Source organism: Vicugna pacos, chromosome 33, assembly GCF_048564905.1.
Source record: "Vicugna pacos chromosome 33, VicPac4, whole genome shotgun sequence".
NCBI lineage: Eukaryota > Metazoa > Chordata > Mammalia > Artiodactyla > Camelidae > Vicugna > Vicugna pacos.
This window is the reverse complement of record NC_133019.1, coordinates 16616010-16643750: the sequence shown is the minus strand read 5'-3', so window position 1 is coordinate 16643750 and position 27741 is coordinate 16616010. Positions and strand designations below refer to the sequence as shown.

The window sequence follows — 27741 nt, the reverse complement described above, 5'->3', positions numbered from 1 at the left end:
GAGTCTGACCCATGTAAAGGCGGAAGGTGCAGCTACCTCTGTTCTGCAGGGTGACTTGAATAGCAAGAGGCCCTGGGTAAATGCCTGGACCACTTTTTCTGGGCTTCATGACCAGGTCTGCTATCCTAGCTTGGGGACATTGGAGAAGTTACATAATTTCTCTGAACCTCATCCATAGAATGGATAAGATAGCGACCTCGCTTTCGTGCTTTTGTGAGAACTGAATTAGACGATGATCATAAAAAAGATAATGACCATTTAGTAAGCATCAATCGAGGGGCAAGCTGTGTCCCAGGTACATTATTAACTCTTTAAAACACATTATAAAACACCAAAATTAGTGTTCAGTTTGTGGTAGGACTCCATAAACATCAGATTCCTCCCCCCACCTCCTGCTGATCATCGCACTTCCTGCAGTTTGTCAGTAGCTCATGGATTATTGCCTGAGCACTGGTTTCCAAAGGACTTTATTTATTCCCACAGATTGACAGAGAGAGAGAAAATAGGGAAGATTTAATTTAAGCTCAGGAAGCAGCCAGTGAGTAATTTCCAGTATCATTTCATTAAGGAAGTACTTGAAGCTTAGAAGTCAACTGTACATTAACCAAATTATGATTTAATAGCGTTAGCCCTTGAACTTAATTTTTAGGTTCTGGGTCGTGGGCTTCTACAGAAACCAGACAGAGCTGCTGCCTGTACTGTGACCTTGTTCATGTGCTATTTTGATATTTAGTGCCCATCTTCAGACCAAATAATCAGACAAAAACACCTGAATATAAAAGCTCTGTGTAAAATGGAGTCTATAAGGTTGTCTAAGGGTTTGAATGAGTTACATGTCGTGTCTGGGTCTGAAAGGCTTCTGATGGTACTGGGTCCTAGCTTTGTCTGAAAATAAATGAAAGCCACTCTCCCCAAGTCTTCAGGAACACTGTTCATCACAGCCGTTTCTTTTCCCTTCCTTGTGCAGGTTTCAGATAACAAGATCCTCTTTGACACTGTAAAGGGTGGATTAAAACGAATTCTGTAGCAATCTCAGGATTATAGGCTCAGGAGAATAAATCTGGGGTTGATTTCAGCTAAGTCTCATTATGAAGAAAGCAGCTATGGGAGAGGCGGTTCTGAGCATGGTTTACTGTGGATTCCTGATTCCCCAACATCAGTTCTTAGCAGTATCACAGTCCATTATGCATACAGGACATGAGTGATTGTTCCTGGGAAGCACCGTGGGTTGCTGGCAGCAGTGATTACATTTGAAAACTGGCTGCAGTTCTGGTCCAGCCCTTATCCTGGTCAACAGAGCAAAATGCAAGCAAAGCAGGAGTCACAATCACTGAAACACTCATCTGTGTCTCTGTGTCTACCCTGCCACCCAGGTTAGAGGTTAGCTCATCCCTGGAGGCTGGTGTGAAACTAGAGAATTTGAGAACATGTTGCATGTCTGACCATCTTTCTTTCTTTCCTTAAAACTTTCTCCTTCTCCCTCTGGATGTAGATCGCCCACCATGGCCCAATCTCACATGCTGCCTTAGAGGGTGCAGGGCAGAGGGTAAGAATAATATGTAACCTTTTCCTAATTTCCACCTTTCATTTTCCAGCAACAGCTGCAGGCATACGTGGCCTGGGTGAATGCACAGCTGAAGAAGAGGCCAGCGGTGAAGCCTGTGCAGGACCTGAGACAGGACCTCCGGGATGGGGTGATCCTGGCGTATCTCATCGAGATTGTTGGTCAGTTGGCCCTGGATTCTGTTACTAGCATAAACCAGCACGTGGCCTCTTTCATCCTCCATGTGCCCTTCAGAGCAGATGTCTTCTCCTTTAATACATATGGGAATGGAAGTAGAGGAGACTTAAAATACTCGCCCAAGGTTAATTTCGGTCAATAAACACTGAGTGGAGGGTGCTGTATTAAGCTTTGGGAATATGATGATACGGGCACGGTGTGTGCTCTCAAAAGTCTCCCAATCCAGTTGGAAAGCCTGGAAAGTGAAGTCACTTCCATTAATGTCCTCAGTACTCTGATGGGACAAGTACAGATGGGAGCACGGGGTGGGGGGGCCCAGCCCAGTCTTAGGGGTTCAGGGATGGCTTGCCAGAAGAACTGATGTCTAAACGGAGGCTGGGAAAGGAAGTGGTGGCCAGGCAAAAAGAAGGTGTGTGACCAGCAAAAGGAGCCCTGTACGATATTCACTACCATGATGCTCCACGAGAGGGTTTGTCCCCTTGAAGCCCCGGAGTTGCTGCCGGTCGTTCTTATTAGATTGCGCCATAATCATATTTCCATGGCATTTGCCCGTAGCCCTGCACAGATTTCTCTCATCAAATGGTAATTGCTTACCTATCTCCCCTGTATAGATTGAGCCCTTTAAGAGCAGGTACAGAGCATGCATGAGGTCCTGGGTTCAATCCCCAGTACCTCCGTTGAAAAAAATTTTTTTTTTCAATTAAAAATTAAAAAATAGAAAAAAAAGAGCAGGTACAGTATAATTTTTTTTTTCTGTTTCCGCAACCCTTAACCAAGTGCCGGACACGTAATAGGTACTCAAACATTCGTTGTCATCTAAGTCTGCTTACTTTGCTTAGAGTCTTTGAGGGGTGTAGGGTTTGGGAGGGGTTATATGAGAAGCCAGGCTTGCCACAGGCAGCCAGCCCATGAACACCTCGTTCGGACCGCTCAGAATTCATCAGAGTGTTTACGTACAATGATAATAACCACGTTCATAGTAATAGCAGCTGCCATTTATTAAACACCCTATCTCATTTAATTTCAGTTAATCAGCAACCTTTGAGAAACATATTATTCCCATTTTCAGGAAACAAACTGAAAAAGAATTTATAAAAATAAGTAAATTCATCGAACACATATATCTCAAGCACTGTGCTGGGCATGTTACTTTGATTGATTTATGATGTGGATCTGATACAAGCACTACTATTTTACTCATTTTATGGAATTTAGATTAAGCAACTTGACAAGGTCACATAACTCTTAAGTGGCTAAGCAGAGATACAAACCTACATCTGCTTTAATTCTAAAGCTCATTTTACACATTTAATTTTTCACTCATTTGAATAGGTTATACTGCAAATACAATCAGTTAGAAAATCCAGAGAGCACAGGAGGATAGAAAGTCAAAAGCCTTTTTTCCACCCATGTCCCCCTGCCAGCAACCTGCTCTTTCTGGAGACAGCCAGTGTTAGCAATTTCTTGCTTTTCTTCCCAGAGATATTCTGTGCATATACAAGCAGTATGAATATGTATTCTTGTTTTCCCCAAACCCAGGTTCTTGCATGCTGCATTCTGTTGTGACTTGGCTATATAGAAACACTCGCTGAACTCACTGCTCTGTTTCCCATTCTTTCTTCAGCCTTTTGGGCTTTTGATCCCACTACCCCACTGAAACTGCTCTCCTCAAGGTCACAGCCTCTGCCTTGTCAAATCCGGTGGCCAGTCCTCAGTTCTCATTTTATACAACTTAGCGGAGCTTGACACAGTGGGTCACTCCCTCCTCCTCCAAACACTTTCTTCCCTTGGCCTCCAAAACCCTGTGGACTTTGAGTTTTCCTCCTTGCTCGCTGGCCTCCCCTCTTTGCTTTGCTGGCTGTCTTCTGCTTTCTGGCTTCTAAATGTTGACGTTCTTCTTAGAGTGTCAATCCTCAGTCCTTGTGTATTCTCTATCCCCTAAATGATCTCTTCCCAAATTTGTATCTTTAGCTCTAAGCTTTTCCTTGAGTTCTAGACACGAATATCAACTTCCTGTTCAGCATCTCTACTTCGATGTCTAAAATGCAACTCTGACTTCACATGTCCTAATCAGAACTTCTCCTGCTCCCCACTGATGCCTGTATCCTCCGGTATTCTTCATCTGAGTAACACATCACAGTACCAGTTCCCCAACTGTTAAAGCAGAACAGTTAGAGATTGTCTTGAATGATTCTCTTTTCCTTATATATCGGATCCAGTCCTTCGCATGTGCTGTCTGCTTTATATTAAAGATGTACCTCTCGGGAGGAGGGTGTTGCTCAGTGATAGAGTGCGTGCTTAGCATGCACAAGGTGGCAGGTTCAATCCTCAGTACCTGTATTAAAAAATTTAAAAAAAAAACCTAATAACAGCTCCCCGCCCAATTAAAAACATGTATATACCTCTCAGCCTCTTCCCAAACCATCATTATCTTTTGGTGACTATTTTCATTTTCTTTCTAAATAATCCCCCTGTTTCCTCTTCACATAATCTGTGTCCACACAGGGTCAACTTTAAAAAACATAAATCAGATCATGGAACTCCTGGACACAGAAAACAAACTTAGGGTTATCAAAGGGGAAAGGGAGTAGGGGAGGGATAAACTAGGAGTTTGGGATTAGCAGATACAAGGTCCTAAGCAAATGTTTATATATAAAATAAACAGCAAGGTCCTACTGTATAGCGCAGGGAACTATATTCAATATCCTGTAATAAACTATAATGAAAAAGAATATATATATAAACATGTATATAAATAACTGAATCAACAGTGTAAATCAACTGCTTCAATAAAAAAGAAAGAAGATCATATACATCCCTTACCTCAAACTCTCCATTGGTTGCTCATCACACATAGAATAAAATCAGGCTCTTTGCTCTTTTGCTCTGGTCCACAAAGCCCTACATGGCCTGGCCCTGCTTACCCCTCTGCCTTATCCTAGGACTCAACTCCCCACCCGCTCCACTCCAGCCATGCTGGTTTCGTTGCGGGTCCTCAGATAAGCTGAGCTCAAGCCCACTTTGGGTCTCTTAACCTGACTGCTTCCTCCTCAAATCTTCACGTTTCTTACTTTGTTCAGATCTCTGCCCAAATGTGTTGTCAGAGAGGCCATGATCACTCTTGTTTGTTTTTCCTTGTAGTACTTATCACTACGTGAAATTATATCAAATTGTATTTGTTAACTCGGTCATCTGTCATCCCTACAGATATAAACTCTATGAGGGAAGGAAAGACAAGGTCTTGGTCATTGCTGTTTCTCTGGTGCCCAGAACAGTAGGTGCTTGGTGAATATTTGCTGAATGAATAAATGTACACGCAGTAACTTCACAGGCCCATGGGGATAGATTTGAAAATTTGGAGGCCCTCCAGAAGGCTTTCGTTTTCCAATTCCCCATCCAAATTGCAAACACCAAGTCCTAACTCACTTGCATATTTATACATCATCTTACATCAAATATTCTCTTTCTCTGTGTCTGGCTACTATGAAACTGTGATAGTACTGTCCCCGTAACTTCATGTATTTTCTCTCTTCTAACAGCAGGAGAAAAGCTGAGTGGGGTACAGCTGAGTCCCAGTAACCAACAGGAGATGAGGAATAATGTGGAGAAAGTGCTACAATTTGTAGCCTCCAAAAAGATTCGTATGCACCAGACTTCAGCTAAAGGTCAGTGCTTCCTCATGTCCTTGGATGAGACACATATCGCTAACTGGCGATTGCCCCCATCAGGAGATCCATCCGGTGTGTAGCGGAGGGTTCTGAGGGGACTGGAGTAGGATTAGGCCCGAGACCTCATAGTGATTTTCCAAAAAGAAAGTCACCCTTTGGGATGGAGTGATTCTCAAACTCTAAGTGCTTTGTAAACCTGGGTGGAGATAGGCATTCTCTGTTCATTTTAATTAAATAAAGATTTGCTTGAGTGAAGGAAACTAATAGAAAAGAAATTACAAAATTGGGATATTAATTTTAGAATGTTGCACTTAAGTAATCAAAAATGAAGATATGTTTTTCAAGTTCTTAGGGTTTCGTGACAATTATTTCAAATAGTAATAGTGTAGGGGAAGGGTAGAGCTCAGCAGCAGAATGCGTGCTTAGCATACACCAGGTCCTGGGTTCAATCCCCAGTACCGCCACTAAAAAAATAAAATAAAAAATTAATTTAAAAATAATAAACCTAATTACCTCCCCCTCAAAAAAAAGTTTTTAAAAATCGTAATAGCCTACTTTTTTTCCATCCAGTTTTCCAAAAGGAAAATAGCTTATAGCCTATTTATTTGATCATTGCAGAATGTTTCGAGGCGGGATAGAAAGGGCTCTGTCATCCCTGTGCGTGCCCTGTCCTTTAGCCACGTGGCGAGAAGAGGACACTTCTCAGTCCATTTTGAGTCCAGACTACAAGGAAGAAACGGTGTAGGTGTCCTCAGCGAGCACAGGCTCCCTGGTCGTCCCACTGCCTCTCTAGGCCTGATTATAGTCTGGTTCCACTTCAGCTTCAGTTTCTGGACCTGATTGCCTGTGGTTTGATGAGAATGGGGACAGGAGGGAGCCCTCCTTTCATGTATTATTAGTGTTCTGTGTTGGGGTCATTCAGGCGAGGCAGATCCTGGCTGGTGAGAGTGCACTGTAGAAGGTTTCAGTCAATCCTTTTGGAAGACTTACATATTTAAAAGGCTATGAAACCAAAAAAAAAAAAAGAATTTAACTCATTTCTGTACATTAACTTTCACCAGACCTATCATATTATTTTCTCCCTGCATTCACCTTTTTTTCTAGGACAAAATTTAGAATGCCATAATATCTCTGATCTGGTCCCCATGAGGAGTGGGCTTGGGGATCTGGCCCATTAAAGTCGGCTATTTTGAGGGAACACTGCCGTTCAGGACATCATTGTCTTTTACCTGGAAAAGTGCAGCAGCTTCCTAATTAGTCCCACTGCATCCATTTTTGTTCCCCTCCTGTCTGCTCTCCACACCGCAGCCAGAATGATCTTTCCAACGGTACATGTGCTCATGTCAGTCTCCTGCATCGGAGAGCCCTTAGGGTAAAATCCAAATTCATTCCTCTGGCTTACCATGCCCTTTCCGACCTGACCTTGGATACATCCCCATCATCTTTCACTCTCTCCCTCCGCACTCTGAACTCTGGCTGTGCTGAATTTCTTTCCCTTCCTCTTCCGCAGTGCTGTGCCGTAGAAATACGACGTGAGTCATATGTAGCATGAATGTTTCTAATAGCCCCGTTTAAAAAAAAAGAAATGGATGAAATTAATTTTAATAATATATTTTACTTCACCCAATATTTCCAAAATGTTATTTGCTCAACAAGCAATCAATTTAAAAAACTATTAATGAGATCATTTGCATTTTGGTTTTTGTACTAAGTCTAATGAGGTTTCTCATTCGGGCTTTTTTTTTCTAACATTATACTCTTTAAAAATTTTTTTTTAAAATTTTTGTGGGGATAGTACTTAGGTTTATTTATTTATTTATTTATTTATAGAGGAGGTACTGGGGATTGAACCCAGGACCTTGTGTATGCTAAGCACACACTCTACCACTTGAGCTATGCCCTCCCTGCTTTCATTCTACTTGTGTGTGTGCTCAGTAAGTTCTGCACTTACAGCACATTTCCGTTCAGACTATAGCTCCCTTTTAAGTGTTCAATAACCACACGTGGCTAGTGGCTCCCATACCGGACAGCGCAGCTCAGGTGTGTCATGCTGTCTCACCTCTGGACCTTCGTGCTTGCTGTTCCCTCTCCTTGGAATACTCTTTTCCTTCTCTTCCCTCATCTGATGAACCGCTGTTGGTCATTCAAGTCTCAGTTGAGAACTCACTTCCTCTGGGAAACCTTCCCTGAGCCCTCTAGACTAGACAAATGTTTCTACTCTGAGCTCCCAGAGAACCCTCATTGTACTCTGTTGTCACTGCTTTTAAGTCGTCTGTCTCCCTTTTGAACATGGCTTTGTGAGGACAGAGACCTCGGCTGCCTTGCTCACCTGTTCACTAGCAAAGACGTAGTCACTGAATGAGCCCTCAGCTCTCTGCCTCCCTCTTAGGACCTCTGGCTGTTCTGTCCCTCAGATATTGTGGAAGGAAACCTGAAGTCCATCATGAGGCTTGTCCTGGCCTTGGCAGCTCATTTCAAACCTGGCTCCAGCAGGACGGTGAGCCAAGGACGAGACGCCAGAGCTCCTGTGCAGAGTCACCAGCCACACTGTGCCACTGCTGTGGCCCAGGGAGCAGCTGCTGCTCTGGCCGACGTGTGTCATGACATGTCACGGTCAGGGCGGGATGTCTTTCGCTACAGACAGAGGTAAGGGTGGACATCTGCGGATGGGAACTCCGCCTCCTCTGGTATTTCTCCCCTTAAGTGATACAGTACAGTAGATGGATGGAAATATCACCTAAACAGCCCACATTGCAGAGAAGAGCATGGCGTGGAGGTTGGAAAGGGCACTCCAAAAGAAAACAAAAGCCCTTTCTTTTAGAGACGTTTATTTTGCCATCAGTAGAAAGTAAAGGAACTATATATGTAGTCTTTGGCTCTGGTGCCTTTGGCACATTGTGTTTTCTGCACCAGGAGATAATGTGGGAGCAACGTCCCGGTTCTCCGGGCGGAGTCTCTCCCTGGCATGTGACTAAAGGCCAGGCTGTCCTGGAGAGTCATGGCCGGAAACGCTTTGTGGGTTGTGTGTCTGTGGAGAGGGAGCGCGACTCTGAGATGTTGCAAGGATTGGTGAAATTACTTGTTTTTGTGTCTGTCTTCCCTGCAAGGTTTCAAGTGTCCTTAAGACAGCGGCTTTGCCTTATTCATCTTTTCCCCCATAGTGCTCACAGAGTGGCATCTGCCAGTTCTTGCTGGGCTGACGTGAGGGACTGACACCTCTCCTTTGCTGGTGCCCCCTGACTTTAGGAACAGCAGCATGGATGAGGAGATTGAGAATCCCTACTGGAGCGTGCGAGCCCTGGTGCAGCAGTATGAAGGACAGCAGAGGTCCCCGTCCGAGTCCAGCTGCTCCAGGTAACTGGCCTCAGATTCTTCACCACTGCAGTCCTAGTGAGAAGCTGAATTCTTGGGGATTCTCAGGGTTGCAACACAATAGGCAATAAGGCACCTAAGCCCTTTCTCTTCCTCTCCGTTTATGTTTGGCTTTAAACGGGTAACCCGCAGCACTGCCTTGTGGGTTTGTGCCGGCAGGAGGAGTAGGGTGGAATGCTTGTGAATTTCCCGCGCATGGAAGCTTTGTGCAGAGCTCCAGTGCCAGTGCTTAGCTGCGTCCACATGGGGGCATGACTGGGACCTGTCAGAGCCCAGCCCGATGGTTCTGATATTTGCATATCAGCTGCCAGTGTTTATGACAGCCAGTTCCATTCCACTGTCTTTGTGCCTGAGTCTAACTCTAAGCTATGGCCTGAGAGGCTGTACAAAGCTCACAGCAAGAGAAAATGAGCACAGTCATCTTAAAGCGTTCAAAATGTTCCCAGCTTTCATTTATATTATAAGGCTGGGAATTGTGGCAGATTAGTACACATCTGAGTGGGCTAACGATGTGTGTGACTCCAGCTGAAAGGCTGTCTATATCCCTTAGAGCCAAACACAGAAACCAAAACAGGACACACTGCTCTAATAAAAGCCTGATCGATGCCAAGTATAGTGGCAGAAAAAGATTACTTTCCTGGCTCATGTAAATCATGCTCCTATAAACACATCCCCAGATCATGTTAGCTTATTTACTAACTTCATTTCATTGCTGAATCATATTTAATTTATGTTCTATGACCATAAGTCTGTTCTAGTTAAGACTAATTGTTCTTTTTTAGGGGAGTTAATTAGATTTATTTGTTTAGTTATTTATTTAGAGATACTGAGGATTGAACCCAGGGAGCTATGCCCTCCCTGCTCTAATTGTTCTTTGTCTTACATATACACATATTTTATGTGTCTTTGCCTTCTTCCTCCTGTTTCTTTTTCTCATAAAATTCCATCTTAGTTTGATGGACCAATGTCTAATTTGCTGAGGTTACATGATATTCTTTCCAGCATTTTAATGCACTGGTAACCTTGCTCAACTTTAATTTTCACACTTAAGAGATGTGTTTTTTTTAATTTTTAAAATTCACGTAACATAAAATTAACCATTAATCATTTAAAAAAGTACAATTCCGTGGTATTTAGTACCTTCATAATGTTGTGCAACCATCACCTCCATCCAGTTCAGAAACATTTTCATCACCCCAAAGGGTACTTTGTACCCATTAATCAATAAGTGTGTTTTTATTGAGAATCTAAACCGTTTCTTCCTTGCTTGCTGTTTGGATTATCACTTGGTATAGAATCAAAGTATATTTGGTTGTATAATGAGATAGATCTATTGCTTCCTGCCTGGCTTCAGGCTTTTTACTCTTCTGTGCCTGATAGTGCCTGCCAGAGTTAGAAAAAAAGTCTGGATTTTTTTCCTGAGAGCACCTGCTTCCTTCCTGTCTGGCAGAGCTCAGACTGGGGGCAGGATTATGAGGCATTGTGAATTAGGGGCCCTCTGGAAGTGGGGCTGCAGTGGGCTGACAGCGACAGTTTTCTAGGAGAGAGATCAGAGAATAGTTTGCATTCCTCATTCTCTCCTTCCTGATTTGGTGATTGTCTTCCAAGCCAACCTCTCACTCGCTGCTTTGGGATGCTCAGTCAGCACGCTGGGACCCAGAAGGCTCTGGCACATTCTGCTCGGCTCCCTCTGCTCAGGGGGAGTCCACCTAAGGGCTCCGTGGCCCATGAAGGCCAGGAGACCCTCGGGATGTGACTCAAAACGGGGAGTGGCTCAGAAGATAGGAAAGATAGCCTGTATGTCTAATCCCCTCCCCCAGCTCCTTGAGAGACACCCTGGCAAAGCCCTGTCCGACTGCCCGCCTGTTGCTTCCTAGACCTCACCTCGGGCCAACCTCTTAGCATATCCCCGCGAAACGATCCTTAGTTGGAAAAAAAGAACACACAAAACGCCCAAGGGGAAGGTGGGGGGAGACGGGCGTTCGGCAGGTTTCCGGGGGAGCCCCCTCCCGCGAGGAGCCGCGTTAGATCCACCCTGACCCCAGTACCCACCGAGGCAGGGGTCAGAGAGAAGGCACCCCTTCCAGTTCTGGGCTTTTCGGGCAGGGACCACAGACCCCTCCCGTAATTCTGCCGACCGGCCGCCCCTCCCCTGCCTCGCCGGGGGCTGCCACTGGGCCCCGCAGCCCCGCCCCTGCCCCCGCCCTGCTTTGCCCCGAGCTCGGTCGGCGGGGCGAGCGCCCGCCTGGGTCCGAGCCCGGCACTGCCTGGCCGCGTGTGACAGCCTGGGAAGCGGGGGAGGGCGGCGGGAGGGCGGGCCTGGGGAGGCGGTGCGGGGCCGCGATCGCCGCCAGCCCGGGACTCGACCGCGCAGCCGGAGCCGCGGGCAGCGTTTCTCCGGTGGGTTGGAGATGGGTTGAGATGCCTGCGCCCAGGGGCGCGCCCGGAGCCGCGCGGCCGCGGAGACCACGATGCCGCTGCCAGGGACCCGCAGCCTGCGAGGGGAGGCGGCTTCCGCCGAGGCCGGGCTGCGGCAGTGTCTGAGCTGCCGGGACAGCGCGCCTCAGCATCCCCGTCTCTGGGGCCGAGACGCCTGCTTCTCTGTGCTCCCGACTCTCTCCTGGGACCGGGGCAAGCGGCTCTGGTAGTTGGCCTGCCCGTGGAGTCGTCCTTCGGGCCCCAGCGCGGGGAGACATGCCCGAATTGGGGAGCGCTGTGACCCTCAGCCTCCCACTTCACCCAGGGAAGCCGACTTGCTGAAGCCGGAGCCAGGAGGGAGACCATGGGAGGGACGCAGGTCAAATGGTGAGCTGAAGCCACTTTGGCTTTGGAGGTGGGGCGCACGGGTGGGAGCAGGGTCAGGACTGGAGGATGCTGTTGACCAGAGACAGACGGGGATCGGTGGGGGCGCTATAGCGGGGAGAACGGGCTGCTGGTCTGGGATTTTAACTATAAAATACAGTAGGTTTAGGAAGCTGCAACCAGCATAGGGGAAGGAGTGGCCCTTTACCTTGCCTTGTCTCTGCTGGAGGAGGGCACTTCAGGAGGGGACCGAAGTCTTTCTTATTGCCCATTACCCATTTTTTTTATTGATTCTAATTTGGAGGTACCTTTGTTGGGAGATTGCTTGTCTGATACATTGAGAGTGGAGAGACGTTAGACCTGTGGGAATTAAGAATTTATCAGGCAGACCTGATTTGTAATCACTTGTTCCCTGACTTGAGATGATGGCAAGTAGGGGATTACTTGTTTATAAAATAGGGGTTTTAAGCTAGTCAGGGAGAGCGTATATCATATACTTAATTAGCAACAAAATACTTTTCTTTGACTCATGTACCATCCTCATCCCGAGGTTTTTGGGGAGGCAGCAAGGTGCCTGTTCTGATATGCGCCTCCAGAATTTTCTTCCTCAGATCCTTTCTCTTGTGACTTGGCCAGTTAGTTTAGTGGCTTTACCTCTCTGCGGCCTCACACACTGGCAGCCCCAGTTCAAGAAAAAGAAATGTTGTTTTCCTTTGCCTGCTCTGCCACTCCCCCAGTGGGGTTGGATATGTGCAGACGTCCGCCTCCTCCTGCCCTTATATGGGAGATGGCTCACTTAGGAGGGAGCCGATGGAGCTGAGCGTGCGCCTCTGCTTTCAGGAAAGCGGTTTTCCCGCATCCTAGATTCACACCGCTCCTCCCACCCCAACCCCGCTCCGTCTCACACGTACCCACTGTGGTCCCGCCAAACGCAGGCAGTGGAACATGTCAGCCATTGCACCTTGTCAGCTGAGAAAGTGTTGTCTTATCATTTCTTGATGAGGAGCAGCTGGTACAGGCCTCCTCCTGCACTCGGATCCCCGTTTCTGTAAGAAGGCGGATGCTGAGGCCTGAAAAGTCATAAATCTGTTCTTATAAATGACATAGTACCCTTAGACTGGTACTTTTCCAGCAGCTAATTCATGTTGGCCCGGAAGTCAGAGTGCCCACGTGGTGAAGGGTGGATAAGAGAGTTCTATAAAGCAATTACCTTTTCTAAACACTACTTCTTGCCTCCCTCCACCCTCTTGCCTGTTCAGGTTTTAGAGCTATAGATAGACTTAAGCAACTTTCTTTAATTTGGAGAAGCAAAAAACTAACATTTTTGCTGTGGTTCTAGTAAGGATGAGAATGTATTAGTGGCTGAGGTCATTCCCACCGAAGCCCTAAACTGGACAGTGAGGAGGTTGAGACACTTAGTCCTCAGGCTGCATCAGAGATTTTGAATTCTCTGACTACCTCCACTGTGCTTGGCTCTTGTTTTTCCTGGTTTCTAGGAAGATGAAATGTTAACTCCTGATCATGGCTATGAGGATTAGCCTGGGAGACTTCAGGGGCACATTAAGTGGGTCAGTGAATCCTAGACACTTTCACTGTTGTCTGGGTGATGGATTTGGAAAGAATTCCTGGGAGGGGGCTGGGCCTGTAGACCCCACAACCCCTGAGATTGTTTCAGCACTGATGTTCTCAAGGTGCAGGGCAGAGAAAGAGGGCCCTTCAGACAGAAGCGTCAGCCTCACTTTCCCTTCATGTCTTGTAGATTTACTTCCAGAGATTTAAAATTCCACTTCCCTAAAAATCCAAACAGTTCCTTCTGAGGCTTGTAGTTATATTAGAACTTAAGGGTTGTTGTGAGATTTCTGATGACAATTTGAAAATAGCATGGCAAGGATATGAATCTCTTTGATGACAGCAAATCAAATAAACTTCTACCATCCCCTAGCAGGTCTTTTCCCCTTTTGACGTATTACCCTTTTCTGGATCACATCCTAGCTTTGTTGATACGTCGCTGCCCCTTTGCCCAGCCTGGCACTGTCCACACTCCAGCAGTTTCTCCCCACTGAGGCACCCTCCACACTGTCCCCTCCTTTGGGATCAGCCCAGAGCTAATCTGCCATGATAACTCTTCTGGTATTGCATATGTCTGTGAAAGATCAATGTATTGGAAATAGATTTTCCTTCCAGCTCCCAAAACTACTAGAACACATACTGTATCAGTCTCTGAACTTGAGCCCAGGGATGATCGTGGAGGAGGTGGTGGTGGTGGTGGTGGTGAAGTGAAAAAGAACAAAAACAAAAAGCCAAACCAAACTTGAAGTTCTTTAAAATGCTAGATTACCCATCCATATGATAAATCTCTTCTCGATGAATTAGGCATAAAGGCAGCCTCGTTGTGGAAAAGACTTCCTAGGACTGAGTCATTCACTCATTCAACATTCATTTCATTCATTCAACAGGTTCATTATTCACTTGACAAATATTTGTTCTTGTGGGCCAGGCACTGTGCTAGGCAGTAGGAGATATATAAGAACGTGTGCCTGAGATAAATTAGGAAAGCTGACTTCTAAGCAGCGGTTCATAGTAATTGTTTCTCTCTCTTTTCCTTTGGTCACAGCTTGACTTCCCCAAGTCCTATCCACAGTGCAAAGAGCGAATCCATTATAACCCAGTCGGAGGAGAAGGCAGACTTCGTGATTATTCCCACTGAAGGAATAGAGAACAGAACAGGTACTGTTTCTCAGCCTGCCTGGGTTGGTTCAAGGAACAACCTTCAGCTTGAAGGGCTGGGGGTCCTGACTATCTGCCTGTAAGTCCCTCCTTCCCCCTCCGTAGTCTGTGCGTGCAGGCTCTGCTCTGGAGGGCTCGAATCAGTCCGCGTGGTTATCTTCTCACAGATTGTCACTTCTGATATCCCAGCTGTCAAAAGTCCTGGCTACCTGTGAATTAGGAGATGACTTTGGAACAGTCTGAAGCCTTACTCGAGTAAACAGTTTGTGTTACAATTTCATTACTTCCCTAACTTAAATTAGGGCCAGGAATGTGTAGTAGGAGTGGAGGTGTCTGTGAGGACATTCAGCATATGGCAGGTCTGCATCAGACTCGGTATGAGGGCTACAGAAGGGCTACAAAGAGTTGCCTTTGTTCAGACATCTTCCTCTGTCTCAGTCGGTCTCCTTTTTCTTACATAAACACGGAGGAAAGCATGGAAGAAGCAAAGTGCGTGATTTAGACAGAGTTTTATTCACCTATAGGGATATGATGAGACCGAAGCCCTCAGAAGGAAGAGTGGAATTAAATTCTTCCTTTATTGCACGCCCCATCTAGCCCTGGCATTATACCGAAGAGTCCATCATGTCACTGAGTCAGACGCTCCTGGGACCCTGGGGAGGAAGAGGGAGTGTGTGCTCTGGGCCGGGCCCCGCTGGGCCTTGCGCATCGGTTACCTCATTGAATCATCACAACAACCCAGAGGATTATACTTATTACATTCATTCTTATGAGTGAAATCAGAGCAAAGAGACTATAAAAGTAGGAATATAAAGTAAAACTGGGGAGAGAGATGAAACAGTTTGCACACGGATCCTTTTGCTGGTTTGCTTCCTTTGTGACTCACACAGTGTTATGCGTGAAAGGGGTTCAGTGTGATAAAATGGTCAGAGGAATTTGAGCAGAGGTCTCCCCTCTGAAGCTCCAGGAGTTTTGTTTTCATTGCATCTGACAGCTTCCCCTTTGTGCCTGGCAGCATCAAGCTCTCGGAATGCCAAAAAAATCTGTCCCACACCAAGACTCCCAGGGAGGGAGCTTTATTGCTTCCTTAATGTTCTCAGAGAGGCTAGATGTCCCTAACAGAGCAAGCGTTGCTCCCCTGAGCCCGGAGCCGAGTTAATGGCCAGCTCTATATGTCTCACAGCCCCACCTGGTGGACAGTGCGGGCTGTGCAGTGAGGGCAGGTTCAGAAGGCAGGTGACCTGAACCTGTGAACAGAGGACTGCGAACGCTTTGTGCCCGAAATTCAGTCTTCTTCAACATGAACTATACTAGCCCCTTTCATTTTCTAGAGGAGACAGACTCTCCATTATCCCGGGACTGGCGACCAGGCAGCCCTGGAACCTACCTGGAGACTTCATGGGAAGAACAGCTGCTGGAACAACAAGAACATTTGGAAAAAGAAATGGAGGAAGCCAAGAAAATGATATCTGGACTACAGGTAGCTTTCTCCCTGTAGTTTGTCATTGGTACGCCAATGTTGGTTATTTTTTAAGTTGAAAATAAACTGACCCAGTTTCTTATGCAGTCAAAGTTTAGATGGGGAGTAGGGCCCAAAGAGCAGAAAGTTCCTTACACCTGAGTCCTCTTAGATGGAGTTCATGGACTCTTGTCTTGGGAGCCGTACCCAGCCCTACCTGACCCGGACCCTGACCCTGGCTCTCTGCTTCGTGGATGGGTTTCTCCCCTGTCTGTAGCTACACACCTGCAGTTGCAGCTTTCACCAGAGAATGGTACTGTGAGGAGTCTGGGATGTACTCCTAGGAATTCTCCAGCAGGAAGGCTGTCAGTGCCAGTAATGCCACAGGTCTCCGCCTGAGTCCAGCCAAGCGATTTAGCTCACTCTTAATGCCTTTGCAGGCGGATGCCAAGGCATAACGATCAGGTAGAAGAGGTTTTCCTTGAGCAACAAAGCCCTTCAGTTTTCCCTCTGCCTTCAGTGCTGGCACATCTCCCCCAGGGGCCAACTAACCCACTTGACTTCATTTCTACCCTGAATGACCCTCGCGATCCTCTGTCTTTGTGTGCCTGTCCGTGTTTGGGGGAGCCCTTGTAGCGTTCTGATGACCCTGAAATTGCCTAAAAGTGTTCCTTTCTGTTTGTGCTGGGAATGGCACTGCTTCTGGATTGTCAAATATTTATGGGCACGTAACAAAGCTCACATTATGTGAGTAGCTCTGGCAGCCGGCAGGCGGTGGAGGGTGTGCTCCCAGCCAGCCAGCAACAGGGTGGGGGCACAAAGCGTTCCTAAAGAAAGGAGGAGGTTGGTGCTGTGGTAAAACAGTTTGCATAATGTATGCCCCAGGAACCCGGAGGGCTGGAGGAATGTTTACTGCCTAAACATTCCCGAGGGGAGTTGTCGATCTTCCCCCATTTGCTCTGAGTTTTCAAAATGTCTCCCTTTTAGTTCCCTTTTCTGTCACTCCATTAAGGAACGATTTGATTAATGGAATGGTTTTTGTGTGCTGTCCTTTAATAGGAAGGATTAAAGCATGGAGAACTTTGGGATTACCCTCAACTAGATTTTTTTTTCTTTTTTTCACGATACTTTCATTACGTGAACAGAGATATCCATCAGTTTGGTTTGCATTTTTCAGTGTGGGAGAAATCCGATGGCAGCTTAGACAGAAAAAAAAGGAGAGAATCAACAGGCAGAAAGTCAGCAACCTAATGCTCCGTGCAAACAGAGGAGTTTTAATTCACAGCCACAGGATCACAATGAGAATTCAGTTCCATCACAGAATACAATGAGGCTCACAGCATCCCCTGGGCTTCTTAACTCTTTCAGTGATGACCGAGTTGCATGCTCAGCCTTTCTGATTTGTTTAGTGCACCTTTTTGGAGTCCCATGAACACATTGCCATTAGTTGGTATTTCTGTAATGTTGCTCTCCCTAGCTCCCTGCTGCCCTGTGGCTTCTCACACTTGTCTGTACTTGTCTGTACCTTTTTCCATGACTCCATGGGATAACCAAATTCATCTGATTGACAAAAATTTTATTGTTAATTTGTACTTGGTAGACCAGCCGGTGGCTGGATTTTAAAATGTTTTCAATACCAACATTTGATGTGATTTGTTTTATATTTGGTAAAATAAGATTTAACCTCTGTGTATCTCTTCTCCTTGGGATTGGATTGAGAAAAAAACTGTGATACAGAATAATGATAGATTTTTAAATCTTTCACTGAGCTTTATAATAGGTTTCATGATACCTATACCTGCAGGGGGGGATCCCAGCTTTGTGAGTCCTAAAGTATACCATTTGGGGGGCCTTCTTTAAGAAAAAGATTACAGATCTGAATGCAATGTTAGATACAGGATCCTGGGCAGGGCCCTGAGGTTTGAGCTTCCTTAACTTCAGGGTAAATCTGCACCCTCTCTCCCCCATATTCTAATGGAAACAGCTTGTTGTGAGAAGTTGAAATGAATGAGGGCATCTCTCTGCAAATATTTTTTTCCTTCTTGTTCTATCCAGGTTGCCTTAAGGAGCAAAAATGCAGAATTTTTCAATCAGAGGAGAGGGTATAGCTCAGTGGTAGAATGCCTGCTTAGTATGCATGATGTCCTGAGTTCAATCCCCAGTAGCTCCATTAAAAAACAAACAAACAAACAAACCTAATTACCTCTCCCCTGAAAAAAAAGGGGGGTGAGGGTGGGACAAACAAACCCAAGTCAGTGTTCCAACTGTATTCCAAATAATTCCTTGTAATAAATTTTTCTAAGCCCGGATAATTCTACACTGCTTTCAGTTCACTTTCCAGCTGGTAAAATTCAGTTTGAATAGCTCTGGTTTGAAATGTCACTTCTGAAAGGAAGGCTTATTTTTAGAATTTTTTATGGGGCCAAGGAGCCTTGGAGCAGAGGATTCACGTGTGTCCAGAGAGATGAAAGAGGCCTGGAGGATGGGCCTGACAAAAGGCACTCCAGATAGATCCAAGATGAGCAACTGCAGGTATCTAAGGGTCCAAGATTACCAATGAGATTTCTAGAGGAAGCCTGGTTGTGGTTTCATTCTGGGTTCAGCTTACCAAGCCCAACTCTATCCTCTGTCATCTGATGGGAATTAAGTATTTTTCTGCCTTTGTGATCATTCAGGCCTTACTGCTCAATGGATCCCTACCCGAAGATGAACAGGAGAGGCCCTTGGCCCTCTGTGAACCAGGAGTCAATCCTGAGGAACAATTGGTGAGCTCCTTCTTTTGTGAATAATCTGGTTTGTGCATTTCATTTATTTTTAGCATTTGACACTCATCTGCATCTTCTTAAAACGCTCTGCTTCCTGACTTCAGCTCTCCTGGTCTTCCTCATCTATTTTTGACTACTCTTCCTTCCTTCCACAAATATTTCTTGATGCTGGCTATGTGCCACACCCTGTTTCAAAGAGCTGGAGACACGCTAATGACAAATCAGACCTCAGCCCCTACCCTCGTGGAGTTTACATTCAGGTCCCCTTTGAAGGTTCTCTTTTTCTACCTGTGCCTTAAATGCTGCTGCTTCTCAGGGTTCTGCTCTGAGCCCTCTTCTATTTTATATGTTCACCTGGGTTTTATCTGCTTCCATGGTGTGGATGAAAAATATTCCCTGCCATAGCAGTAAACAAAGGATGTTACGGCCATCAAGACAGCAGCCACTGCAGCCCCAACTGTGCATCCTGAGGGGGCTCAGGGTGGAAGAAAAGGAGGACACTAGGGCTTGATAGTTAAGGTGCAGATCAAAGGAATGATTTCAATGAGCCCAGACGCTTGCATCTTCCCATACATAGAATAGCGCTAAATTGGGGGAAGGGTATAACTCAAGTGGTAGAGCGCATGGTCAGCTCCCAAGAAGTCCCCGGTACTTCCCCCAAGCGGAAATCAATGAAGAAACCTAGAATAGGTTCTCTTTAATTAACAGTAATTCCTCGATGTTCTGACTGCCTGGTTTTTGTTGTTAAACTCCTATATATCCTGGCTCCTCCCTTGCCTCTTTGGAGCAGTCCCTCAGAGCTGTCTAAAGAGACTGTTTTCTAGGCTTAAGTCCTCAGTTTTGTCCACCAAATAAAACATAATTCTCCACTTTTTGGTTGTGCATATTTTTTTAGTTGATAGTGGCTTCACTCACTTCCCACCTGTCTCATATGTTGTCGCTCAAATGTTTATTTCCAGCTCACTCTCTCCATGGAGTCCTGCATTTGTAAATGCAACTGCCTGTTGATTATTTCCACTTATACGTCCCATAAGCATCTCAGTTTCAATGAGTCCTAAATTAAACAGCTTTCTCTCCCTTCTGTCTTTCCCACCCCCAAAACTACTTGTCCTTTAGGGTTCTATTTTTTTTTTAATCACTATCCGTCTACCCAAATACCCAAAGCAAGTCTGAATTCCATCCTTGAATCCTTTGTGACCCTTCCCTGCATATCCACTGAACCAGAAAGCTTTATCCGTTTATTTTTCAAGTGTCTTCATCCAGTTTTCTCCATCCTCTACTCCAGCCACTCCCCTCATTCAGACCTTCATCCAGTATTCTAGCGGCCTTCTAACTGGTTTTCCTGGTTCCTCTTCTGTCCTCCCCTAATTCATTTTCGATAAAATAGCAAGAATATTGTACCTTCAGTCAAATGAAATAAAATCCCACAATGTGAGAGTTGTGAGTTAAGTTTTGTTTGGGGCAAAATGAGGGCTGTAGCCTGGGAGATGGCATCTCAGAGAGCTCTGAGAAACTGCTCCGGAGAGGTGGTGGGGCGTGTGTGTGTCAGTATTATATGTGATTTTAGTGAAGGGAGGTACGTGCAGTCACGCACACATTTAGGCAGAGGCTTGCTGTTGGTCACGAGGAGCAGATGTCACCATGAATGATTTTAGTGCCTTTCTAGCTATGAGGAGATGCAAGAATTTGGGGTCATAAAATCTTCTCCTGAAAATGTCTATCTGAAGGCCTGTTCTGCCAGTTTTTTGCAGAGCACAGAGCGCCTCATTCCTCATCTCTGCCCTGCACCCCTTTCAGGGTGTGTTGAAGGTCAGTGGCTGCGGTGGTTCGTGATTTAATCCTTGTAGCAGCAGGTGGCAAGTGCCAATTTTTAGTTGGCACTTCAAAGCAAACTTTGTTTTGACATCCCTTTGCCTAAAACTTTTCATCAATTCCCCATTGCCCTTCATGACCCTGCTCCATTTCCCCTCCAGCTCCATCTCTTGTCATCTCTCTTTCTCATTGCCCAGCCCCTTGCCCAACCCCCTGCACACAACACACACACTCATTCTCAGCTTTGCCCACGTTCAACAGCTTGCTCCGCCCTGGGCATGTGTCCACTAGGGGCCAGGGACTGTTTCCTGTCCTTTGCAGCCACAGTACAGGGCTGGCAAGCAGTAACTGCTCAATAAACATTTGTTGAATGAATGACTTCTGAATTGTACAGTGTAGGCACAGAACCATCTCTTTTTGCTTTATATTCAGATTATAATCCAAAGTCGTCTGGACCAGAGTGTGGAGGAGAATCAGGACCTCAAGGTATGTCAGGAAATGCACATTTTACCCTTTGAAAACATTTTGGAAAAGTTACACACCAGCTTCAGGACGGTAGTGGGGAGAGGGGAAGGGATGCAGACTTAAGACTTCAGCTGTATCTGTATTACATCTTTAATTGAAAGAGAGATGGGTCCTAAACATGACAAAAGGGTAATACCTTTTTAATCTTGGTGGTGAGTAATAGGTATCTACGTCATTATTGCTTACACCTTTCTGTGCTTGAAATGTTTTATTGTTTATCTTTTTTAATTAAAATAAAAATGGATCAAATATCAATACGGTCTTTTTTTAATAGTTGACGTAACATCATATTAGTTTCAGGCAACATATTGATCTGATATATGTGTATGTTGTGAAATAAACACAATAAACCTAGTTAACATCTGTCATCATGCGTAATTAACAATTTTTTTTTCTTGTTGGAACTTTTAAGATCTACTCTTCCAGCAACTTGCAAATATACAGTACAGTATTATTAACTATGGTCCAGTGTGGTCTTTTTTAATGAATGTTTCTCAGGAGTCTTTCAGGTCAATGGGTCTTAGTTTTTCTGAAGTCATAAGCATATGACTGAAGCCACTAATCCTCTCCCCAGAAATACGCATGCACACCCACTCACCGACTTGAGTTTTGACTGGAGTAACTTTGAAGCCCATCTGTGGATCCCCGTTTTAGCCACGTTAATTCCAAACTCTTGATGCGATGCAATAGGAAAAGAAGAAAGTGGAGTCTGAGTTATGGGTGTTCCTCCTAAAGTCTCTTTCCTAGTGACAATCATATATATATATTTAATCTATTGTAAGGGAGGGTTAACTACCTAGTATCTTATTACTGGACTAAATATGTTTTCGTGTGGTCCGTAAAGAGCAATACCTTTTTGGAGAACAAAAGCACGCAAACTCTTTCTGAACATTAAACCTGAAGATCATTATTTCATGAAATTGGGAGGTAGGCATATTAGGATATGATCATATATTTCAGTGAGGGATTTAGATGATTACGATTAAGTTTTCCTGTCCGTGAAGATTGTTAAACATAAGAATGAGAGCCTATGGGAATGTATGATGTCTTCTTTCTTGGCAAGAAAAACCATGGGTGGTTGAGCTGGGCAGCTGGGCCTCTGAGTCTGGGGGCCACAGGGAAGAATGGAATGGGCCCTATTTGTTCCTACGGATCAGCCTTTACTGTTTGTTGGACCAAACCTGCCTTCTGTCTCCATCGAGGGTTGATTTTTCTTGGAATGTTTATCCGAGCTATGTGTTCGTACTGACAGGATGAGGTAATGCTTCTGAAGCAACCCAGCTGCTACCATCTGATCTAACTATATTTGGTTTGCAGAAAGAGCTGCTGAAATATAAACAAGAAGCCAGAAACTTACAGGGGATAAAGGTAAAAAAGAAAGACATTTGACTTTTTAAATAAACTCTCTACAACGTAAAGCAGTGGGTGAGTGGGTACTGGTGCAATAGGTGGGTCCTGCAGTCTTTTCTGGTATCCATTTGATGTACATTTGATGTGCACTTCACAGGCTCTGTGCTACTAGGAAAGAGAGGACTTTGTGGATGGAAAGTGAGAGAGGTTGAGGAATGTACCTTTGTTTTGCTAAGGCTTATTTCTGGTGGTTATGACTCATGGTCATGTCCCTCTGCCACCTTGATTGTGTCTATATGTGAAAACAGTCAGTTTTTACAGTTTCCTTCACTCTCAGTTTTTGGTCAGTTTTCCTCATTTCTAAAGAAGAATATACTCTTAAAATTGTAATTTACTTAGTTTTTGAATAGTTAGTAACATTCAAATGTTTTACAGTTAAAAAGGTATCAAAGAATCATCTACTTGAGTTCAAAGCTGCTCAATTACAGATACTATTCATTAAAAAATATTTTAAAAAGTATCAAAGAATAATCCTTGAGAAGTCTGCCTTCCAGCCCTGTCCTCCCAGTCACTTAGTTCTTTTTCCTGGAAGCAACAGTTGTCATCAAATATGGATGTATACAATTTTCCCCGAAATAATGGTATGCTATAAATTCAGCTCGACACGTTGCCTTTTTTGCTTAGCATTATATCTTAGAGATCATCCTATTTCAGTAATAAAGACTTTTCTAGGTCTTTTTGGGGCTGCATAGTATTCCAGTATGTGTATACATAATCATTTATTTAGTCAGTTCCTATTGATAGTTTTCTGGGTTATTTCCAGTCTCTTGCTAATACAAACAGTGATCTAGCTAATAATCTTGAATATATGTTATTTCATCCAAATGGAAGCATATGTGTTAAATAAATACCTAGAAGTGGAAAAGGATGCTCTTTAGCTGCTGCATTTGCTCTCTTCCCTACACTCATTTCATGGGCAAGACTAGAATATAACTCAGCAGCATTTACCAGAGTCTATTCTGTAGCCTTAGTCTCTTGAGATACTCCAGAGAACAGCATGTTCCATGCATGAGTAAATCTGAGAAATGCCCTACAGGCTTAAAGAGTCACAGTGAACAAAAACATATTAAAGGATGAGAGAAGGTCTGTCATAGAGAGGTTGGCCTTAAAAAAATTTGGAGTATTAACCACAGAAGTGCTTTGTCTGTGTAATGCTTGTTAACATCCCGTGGAGCACGCTTTGGGAAATGTTCCTCTGAACCACTGATGCCAAGGGCATCTTAGCCCACCTTACCATGAACTGTCATGCAGACAGCATACTTAAGAATGGGCTCCCACATTCTCCAGATCCTGCCCTCATTTCTTTGCAGTCTGTAAAGAAGGAAAAGTCAGGGCAAACCTGCTGGGATGCAGCTCCAGTCCATTCATTCCATTTGAAGTGCCATGGCTGGAGGACTGTGTGTACAGTCCTTTTAAGTGTGTACAGCCCTGCCTTTTCTTACGCCTGGTAGGAACCAAGATGGTCCAAGCTGAGAGAAAGAGAGCCTAAAGCTATTAAGACCCGATGACACTGGGAAGAGGAACCATCAGTCTCAGAACAGTTCTGAGCATGGAAGCAGAATCCCAGTCCTGGTCCAGACTCGGCACTGGAAGGCAGTGGAAGCAGGGCAGGAGCAGGGCTCTGGAAGGCGGGGTGGGAGCAGTTCCAGGGCTCCTATATGACCTGGGTGTCAGGCAGTGATAGAGCCCAGCCCTCTGGGAAATAGGGACTTGGCAGAAAAGAAGGAAGAAATGCTCATCTAGACTGAGTATTTATTGGCCCAAGATACAGATGAGAAAGCCAGGGAGGGAAGGAGGCAAGTGCATTGTCCAAGGTCATGTCACAAAAGCAGGTGGTAGACATGTAATTTGAGTCTTGTTCTGTCTGATCCCAAAGGCCACTTATTCTCCCTCTAGTCCACCATGCTGCCAGCAACGCAGCAGGAGGTAGGGGCGCGTAATGGGTGGAGGGAAAATCAGGCTTCGGTCAGCTCGGTAGGACAGCGGGTAGGATTCTCCTTTGGTGTCCTGGAAGGGGACAGAAGAATCCCGGCTCACCTCCTTGTGGCGCTCTATCTGTCTCCCAGTTTGCCAGAACCAGTGCTAGATACACAGTAGGGGGTTTAGTAACAACTGGCTGATTGATGAGTTGGGACCAGTAGTGAGTGTGCTTTCTTCCCAGGATGCCTTGCAGCAGAGGCTGACTCAGCAGGACACATCTGTCCTTCAGCTCAAACAAGAACTACTGAGGGCAAATATGGACAGAGATGAGCTGCACAACCAGAATGTGAGTTGAAAGAGTGAACTTGGACTTCACTGAGCCCAGTAGCAAAATAGCATATGGCGTGAAGTCCTGTTAGATCTGCCATCCTGTTTTCTCTCATCTTACTTCTGCGATGCCTGCCCTCGGAATCTGCAGTTCTTTTGTTCCCCATCAGGCTCCTCTCTGTTCCTAGATGAAGGCTTTGACCCCTCCAGCTTTGAGGACACTGAGACACTGAGGCTGCATCGTGGTTCTACAGTCTGATTATCTCACTAAAGACACGGAGAGCAGCTGTGTGTTTTTTTACCATAGCCGTACCCTCTCTGTGATGTATGCTGTAACTGCCAGCATCAACTCCAGTTACGAAGTAGCTGGTTTCCAGCCGGGTTGGCAGATACCCTCCATGCCAGTGAATGCTTTCTTATCCTCCTTGCAGGTGGATCTGCAGAGAAAGCTTGAGGAGAGGAACCGGCTCTTGGGAGAATATAAAGTAAGACTGTGTATCAGTTTGGAAGTAATTTCCACCTGACCTTTTATGAACAATCTATTGTTGCTCTTGTTCAAAGAGCTCTTAAGTACTCTGTCCTCATCCTTGATTTCTGTAAGGAAATTCTTTCCTGGGTTCCCTTGATTCACTGATCCTGAAGATAGCATGGTTAGGAGAAGGAACACAGAACTAAGAGTCTGGAACCTTGCGTTCAGTCTTCCCTTCTGTCTGTAACCAGCATGGGTGGCACGTAGCGGTCCTCCTACAAAAGGCTGTTCCCTTCCTCCTTACCTTTCCCAGAATCCTGCTCTGTGTGCGGCCACTACAGTGTGTAATGTCTTCCCGGGAAGCTCCAGGAAGGGACTGTTCCCTCTGAGGCTCTATGCTCCTCAGGTGGAAAGTGCATCACAGAAGGTGAACTGTTGGATGTCCTTGGCTTTGCCCTGCATCTGAAAGCTGTCTCTTGTTGCAGAAGGAGCTGGGGCAGAAGGACCGCCTCCTGCAGCAGCAGCAGGCCAAGCTGGAGGAAGCACTTCGGAAACTCTCTGAGGCCAGTTACCAGCGGGTGGGAACGTGTTCGGCCACCAACTTTCCTGCCCCTCTGACCTGAAGGAATCCTTTTCTGATCTAGTGTCTGATTTGCAGGTGGATCTGGAGCGGGAGCTGGAGCACAAAGACGTCCTTTTGGCCCACTGTATGAAAAGAGAGGCAGAGGAGGTAACCTACAAGTCGGGGTCTCCCTCCCACAGTCACAAGGGCAAAGAGGGAGATTCTGTTTCTGACTCAGGGCTGAACCAAGGCCACAGGTCGGTTTGTCAGGAGGCCCTTTGGTGAGGACGTTAAGAGTATAGGTTCCGGGATAAGAAAATCTGGTCTCAGAAGCCAGCTGTATCACTTGCTTGCCATTGTGTGACCTTAATTTGCTTATTAGCTTCCGAGCCTGAGAGATAAGGCTCATTTGTAAAATGTTAATAACAGTGGCCTTCTCTGTCATTATGAAGAATACATAAGATAGTCTGCTAAGTAATTAAACACAGTCCCGGGAGACCCACCTGGCACAGAGTTGGGCTCAGAAAATATTAATCATTGTTCTATTTTCCTTCTATTACTGAAGCAAAGGCAGGAGATGCTGGAGCAGCATCCTTGGACCCTCCAGTAGCCGGGCAGAGGCTCGGTGGGGGCCTCCAGGCTGAGGTTTCCATCTTGTTCACTCTGCACTCAACAGTGCCTTCCGAGTGTCAAGTACTGGGGATACAGCAGTGAACAAAAGGGGAAAAAAAAAATCTCTGCACTCATGAGGCCTAGATTCTAACAGAGACATTAAATAAATACGTAATTATATCCTGTGGCAGGAGGTGATCAAAGTAAAGAAGAAAAATAAGACCGGACACCCTGGGTTGGAATTCTCTTTTATAACAAGCATCCTTTCTTCTTGCCGCAATAGGTGACCAACTACAATAGTCACAACTCTCAAAGCAACGGGTTTCTCCTTCCCGCGGCAGGAAAAGGAGCTCCTTCAGTCACTCACAGAGGGGTAGGTCCTTAGGATTTGAGTAGAAACCTGCTGCTTCCAGCTAAAGCCAGACGAGTACCCTAGCCGTTGCCAGGAGATGAGGCCTTTTATATCCCGGCTGCCTACTTCTTGCTTCTGTTGGGTGTGTAAAGATGTGGGACACTTGCCATCCAAAGGTAAGAATTAGTGGGCAAACAGTGCACACAGCCTGCTTCTGTGGAGGAACATTTCCTCCAGCTCACACCTCCTCCTTCCAAAATGAAAGATCTCTCCTGGAAACCTCTCGCCGGTGTCTTCTTAAGCGCAGCGGTTGGGACGTGGTTAGTAATAATGGCACCGTGGCTTTGCCCGCAGACCAGCGACCTGCAGCTTGTTCGTGATGCCCTCCGCAGCTTGCGCAACAGCTTCAGTGGCCACGACCCTCAGCACCACACCATCGACAGCCTGGAGCAGGGCATCGCCAGCCTCATGGAGCGCCTGCACGCCGTGGAGACCCAGAGGAAGCAGGAAAGAAGGGTAATCTTTCTATGGTGTTTCTCTTACCTCCCGGAGAAGCTTAGTCTTATCAAGTTTAGTGTAGGAGAAGGCAGTGCTGAGATGGAAGACCCTGCCGAAGGTGACAGTTGCTTTTCTCTTTGGTTTTTGTCTCACGGGAGCTGACTCTTTACCGTGGTCAGGCAGTCAGTCCAGGGAGGGAGTTCACCATAACTCTTGCTCTTAGCAACTGCGTAACTGTCTTAGGAATCGTGGTTCTTGTCCCCACAGGTCCCTCTTTACTGCTTGTTCCTCGTCCTCTTCCCCCTCATATGAGCTTGGCATTGGTTGAGGAAATATATAGGAAAACACATTGGAAACTAGAAAGCTTTTTATAAATGTGCATTGTTATTGTTAGGGTAAGTACGACCAATTTCACATACCGTGGAAGAAGATGTGGTCAAAAAGCATATACTTTAGGTACACTTTTCTGATTTAAATTTCTTGGTTAAATTTCTCCCATTAATCATAACTTCTATGATTTTTGTGTGGCTCCCCAGGTTCGGGTTAAGTCCCCCAGAACTCAAGCAAGTAGTGAATACCGGGAGTCCTGGCCCCCAAATTCAAGTAAGTACTCGCTATTGCTCAGTAAGGACTCTTAGCATATTAGATCAGAAATTCAGTGCTTCTTGTGCTACTATTATTTTGGAGATAGAATTTTTCTTGTAGTACTTCGCTCTTAGA

At 45.6% G+C, this 27741-nt stretch overlaps 1 protein-coding gene across 4 annotated transcripts in view; it reads left to right on the top strand.

Annotated features, from left to right (window-relative positions):
- The window catches only part of DIXDC1 (DIX domain containing 1), a 68337-nt gene that overhangs the window by 25005 nt on the left and 15591 nt on the right, over window positions 1–27741 (top strand). For 3 of the 4 annotated variants that reach the window (XR_012066747.1, XM_072954144.1, XM_015250860.3), the window contains exons 2-17: window positions 1596–1725; window positions 5281–5406; window positions 7824–8055; window positions 8656–8763; window positions 14198–14310; window positions 15642–15790; window positions 18445–18534; window positions 20779–20832; window positions 22189–22239; window positions 24443–24547; window positions 24960–25013; window positions 25483–25560; window positions 25656–25727; window positions 26455–26544; window positions 26878–27039; window positions 27558–27624. Coding sequence is in view for 3 of the 4 variants with exons in the window: in XM_015250860.3 (XP_015106346.1) it covers window positions 1596–1725; window positions 5281–5406; window positions 7824–8055; window positions 8656–8763; window positions 14198–14310; window positions 15642–15790; window positions 18445–18534; window positions 20779–20832; window positions 22189–22239; window positions 24443–24547; window positions 24960–25013; window positions 25483–25560; window positions 25656–25727; window positions 26455–26544; window positions 26878–27039; window positions 27558–27624 (1681 nt within the window). In the remaining variant the exon portion in view is untranslated. Of the gene's footprint in view, window positions 1–1595; window positions 1726–5280; window positions 5407–7823; window positions 8056–8655; window positions 8764–11116; window positions 11587–14197; window positions 14311–15641; window positions 15791–18444; window positions 18535–20778; window positions 20833–22188; window positions 22240–24442; window positions 24548–24959; window positions 25014–25482; window positions 25561–25655; window positions 25728–26454; window positions 26545–26877; window positions 27040–27557; window positions 27625–27741 lie in introns of those variants that run through there. The other variant, XM_015250861.3, reaches the window with a different exon arrangement.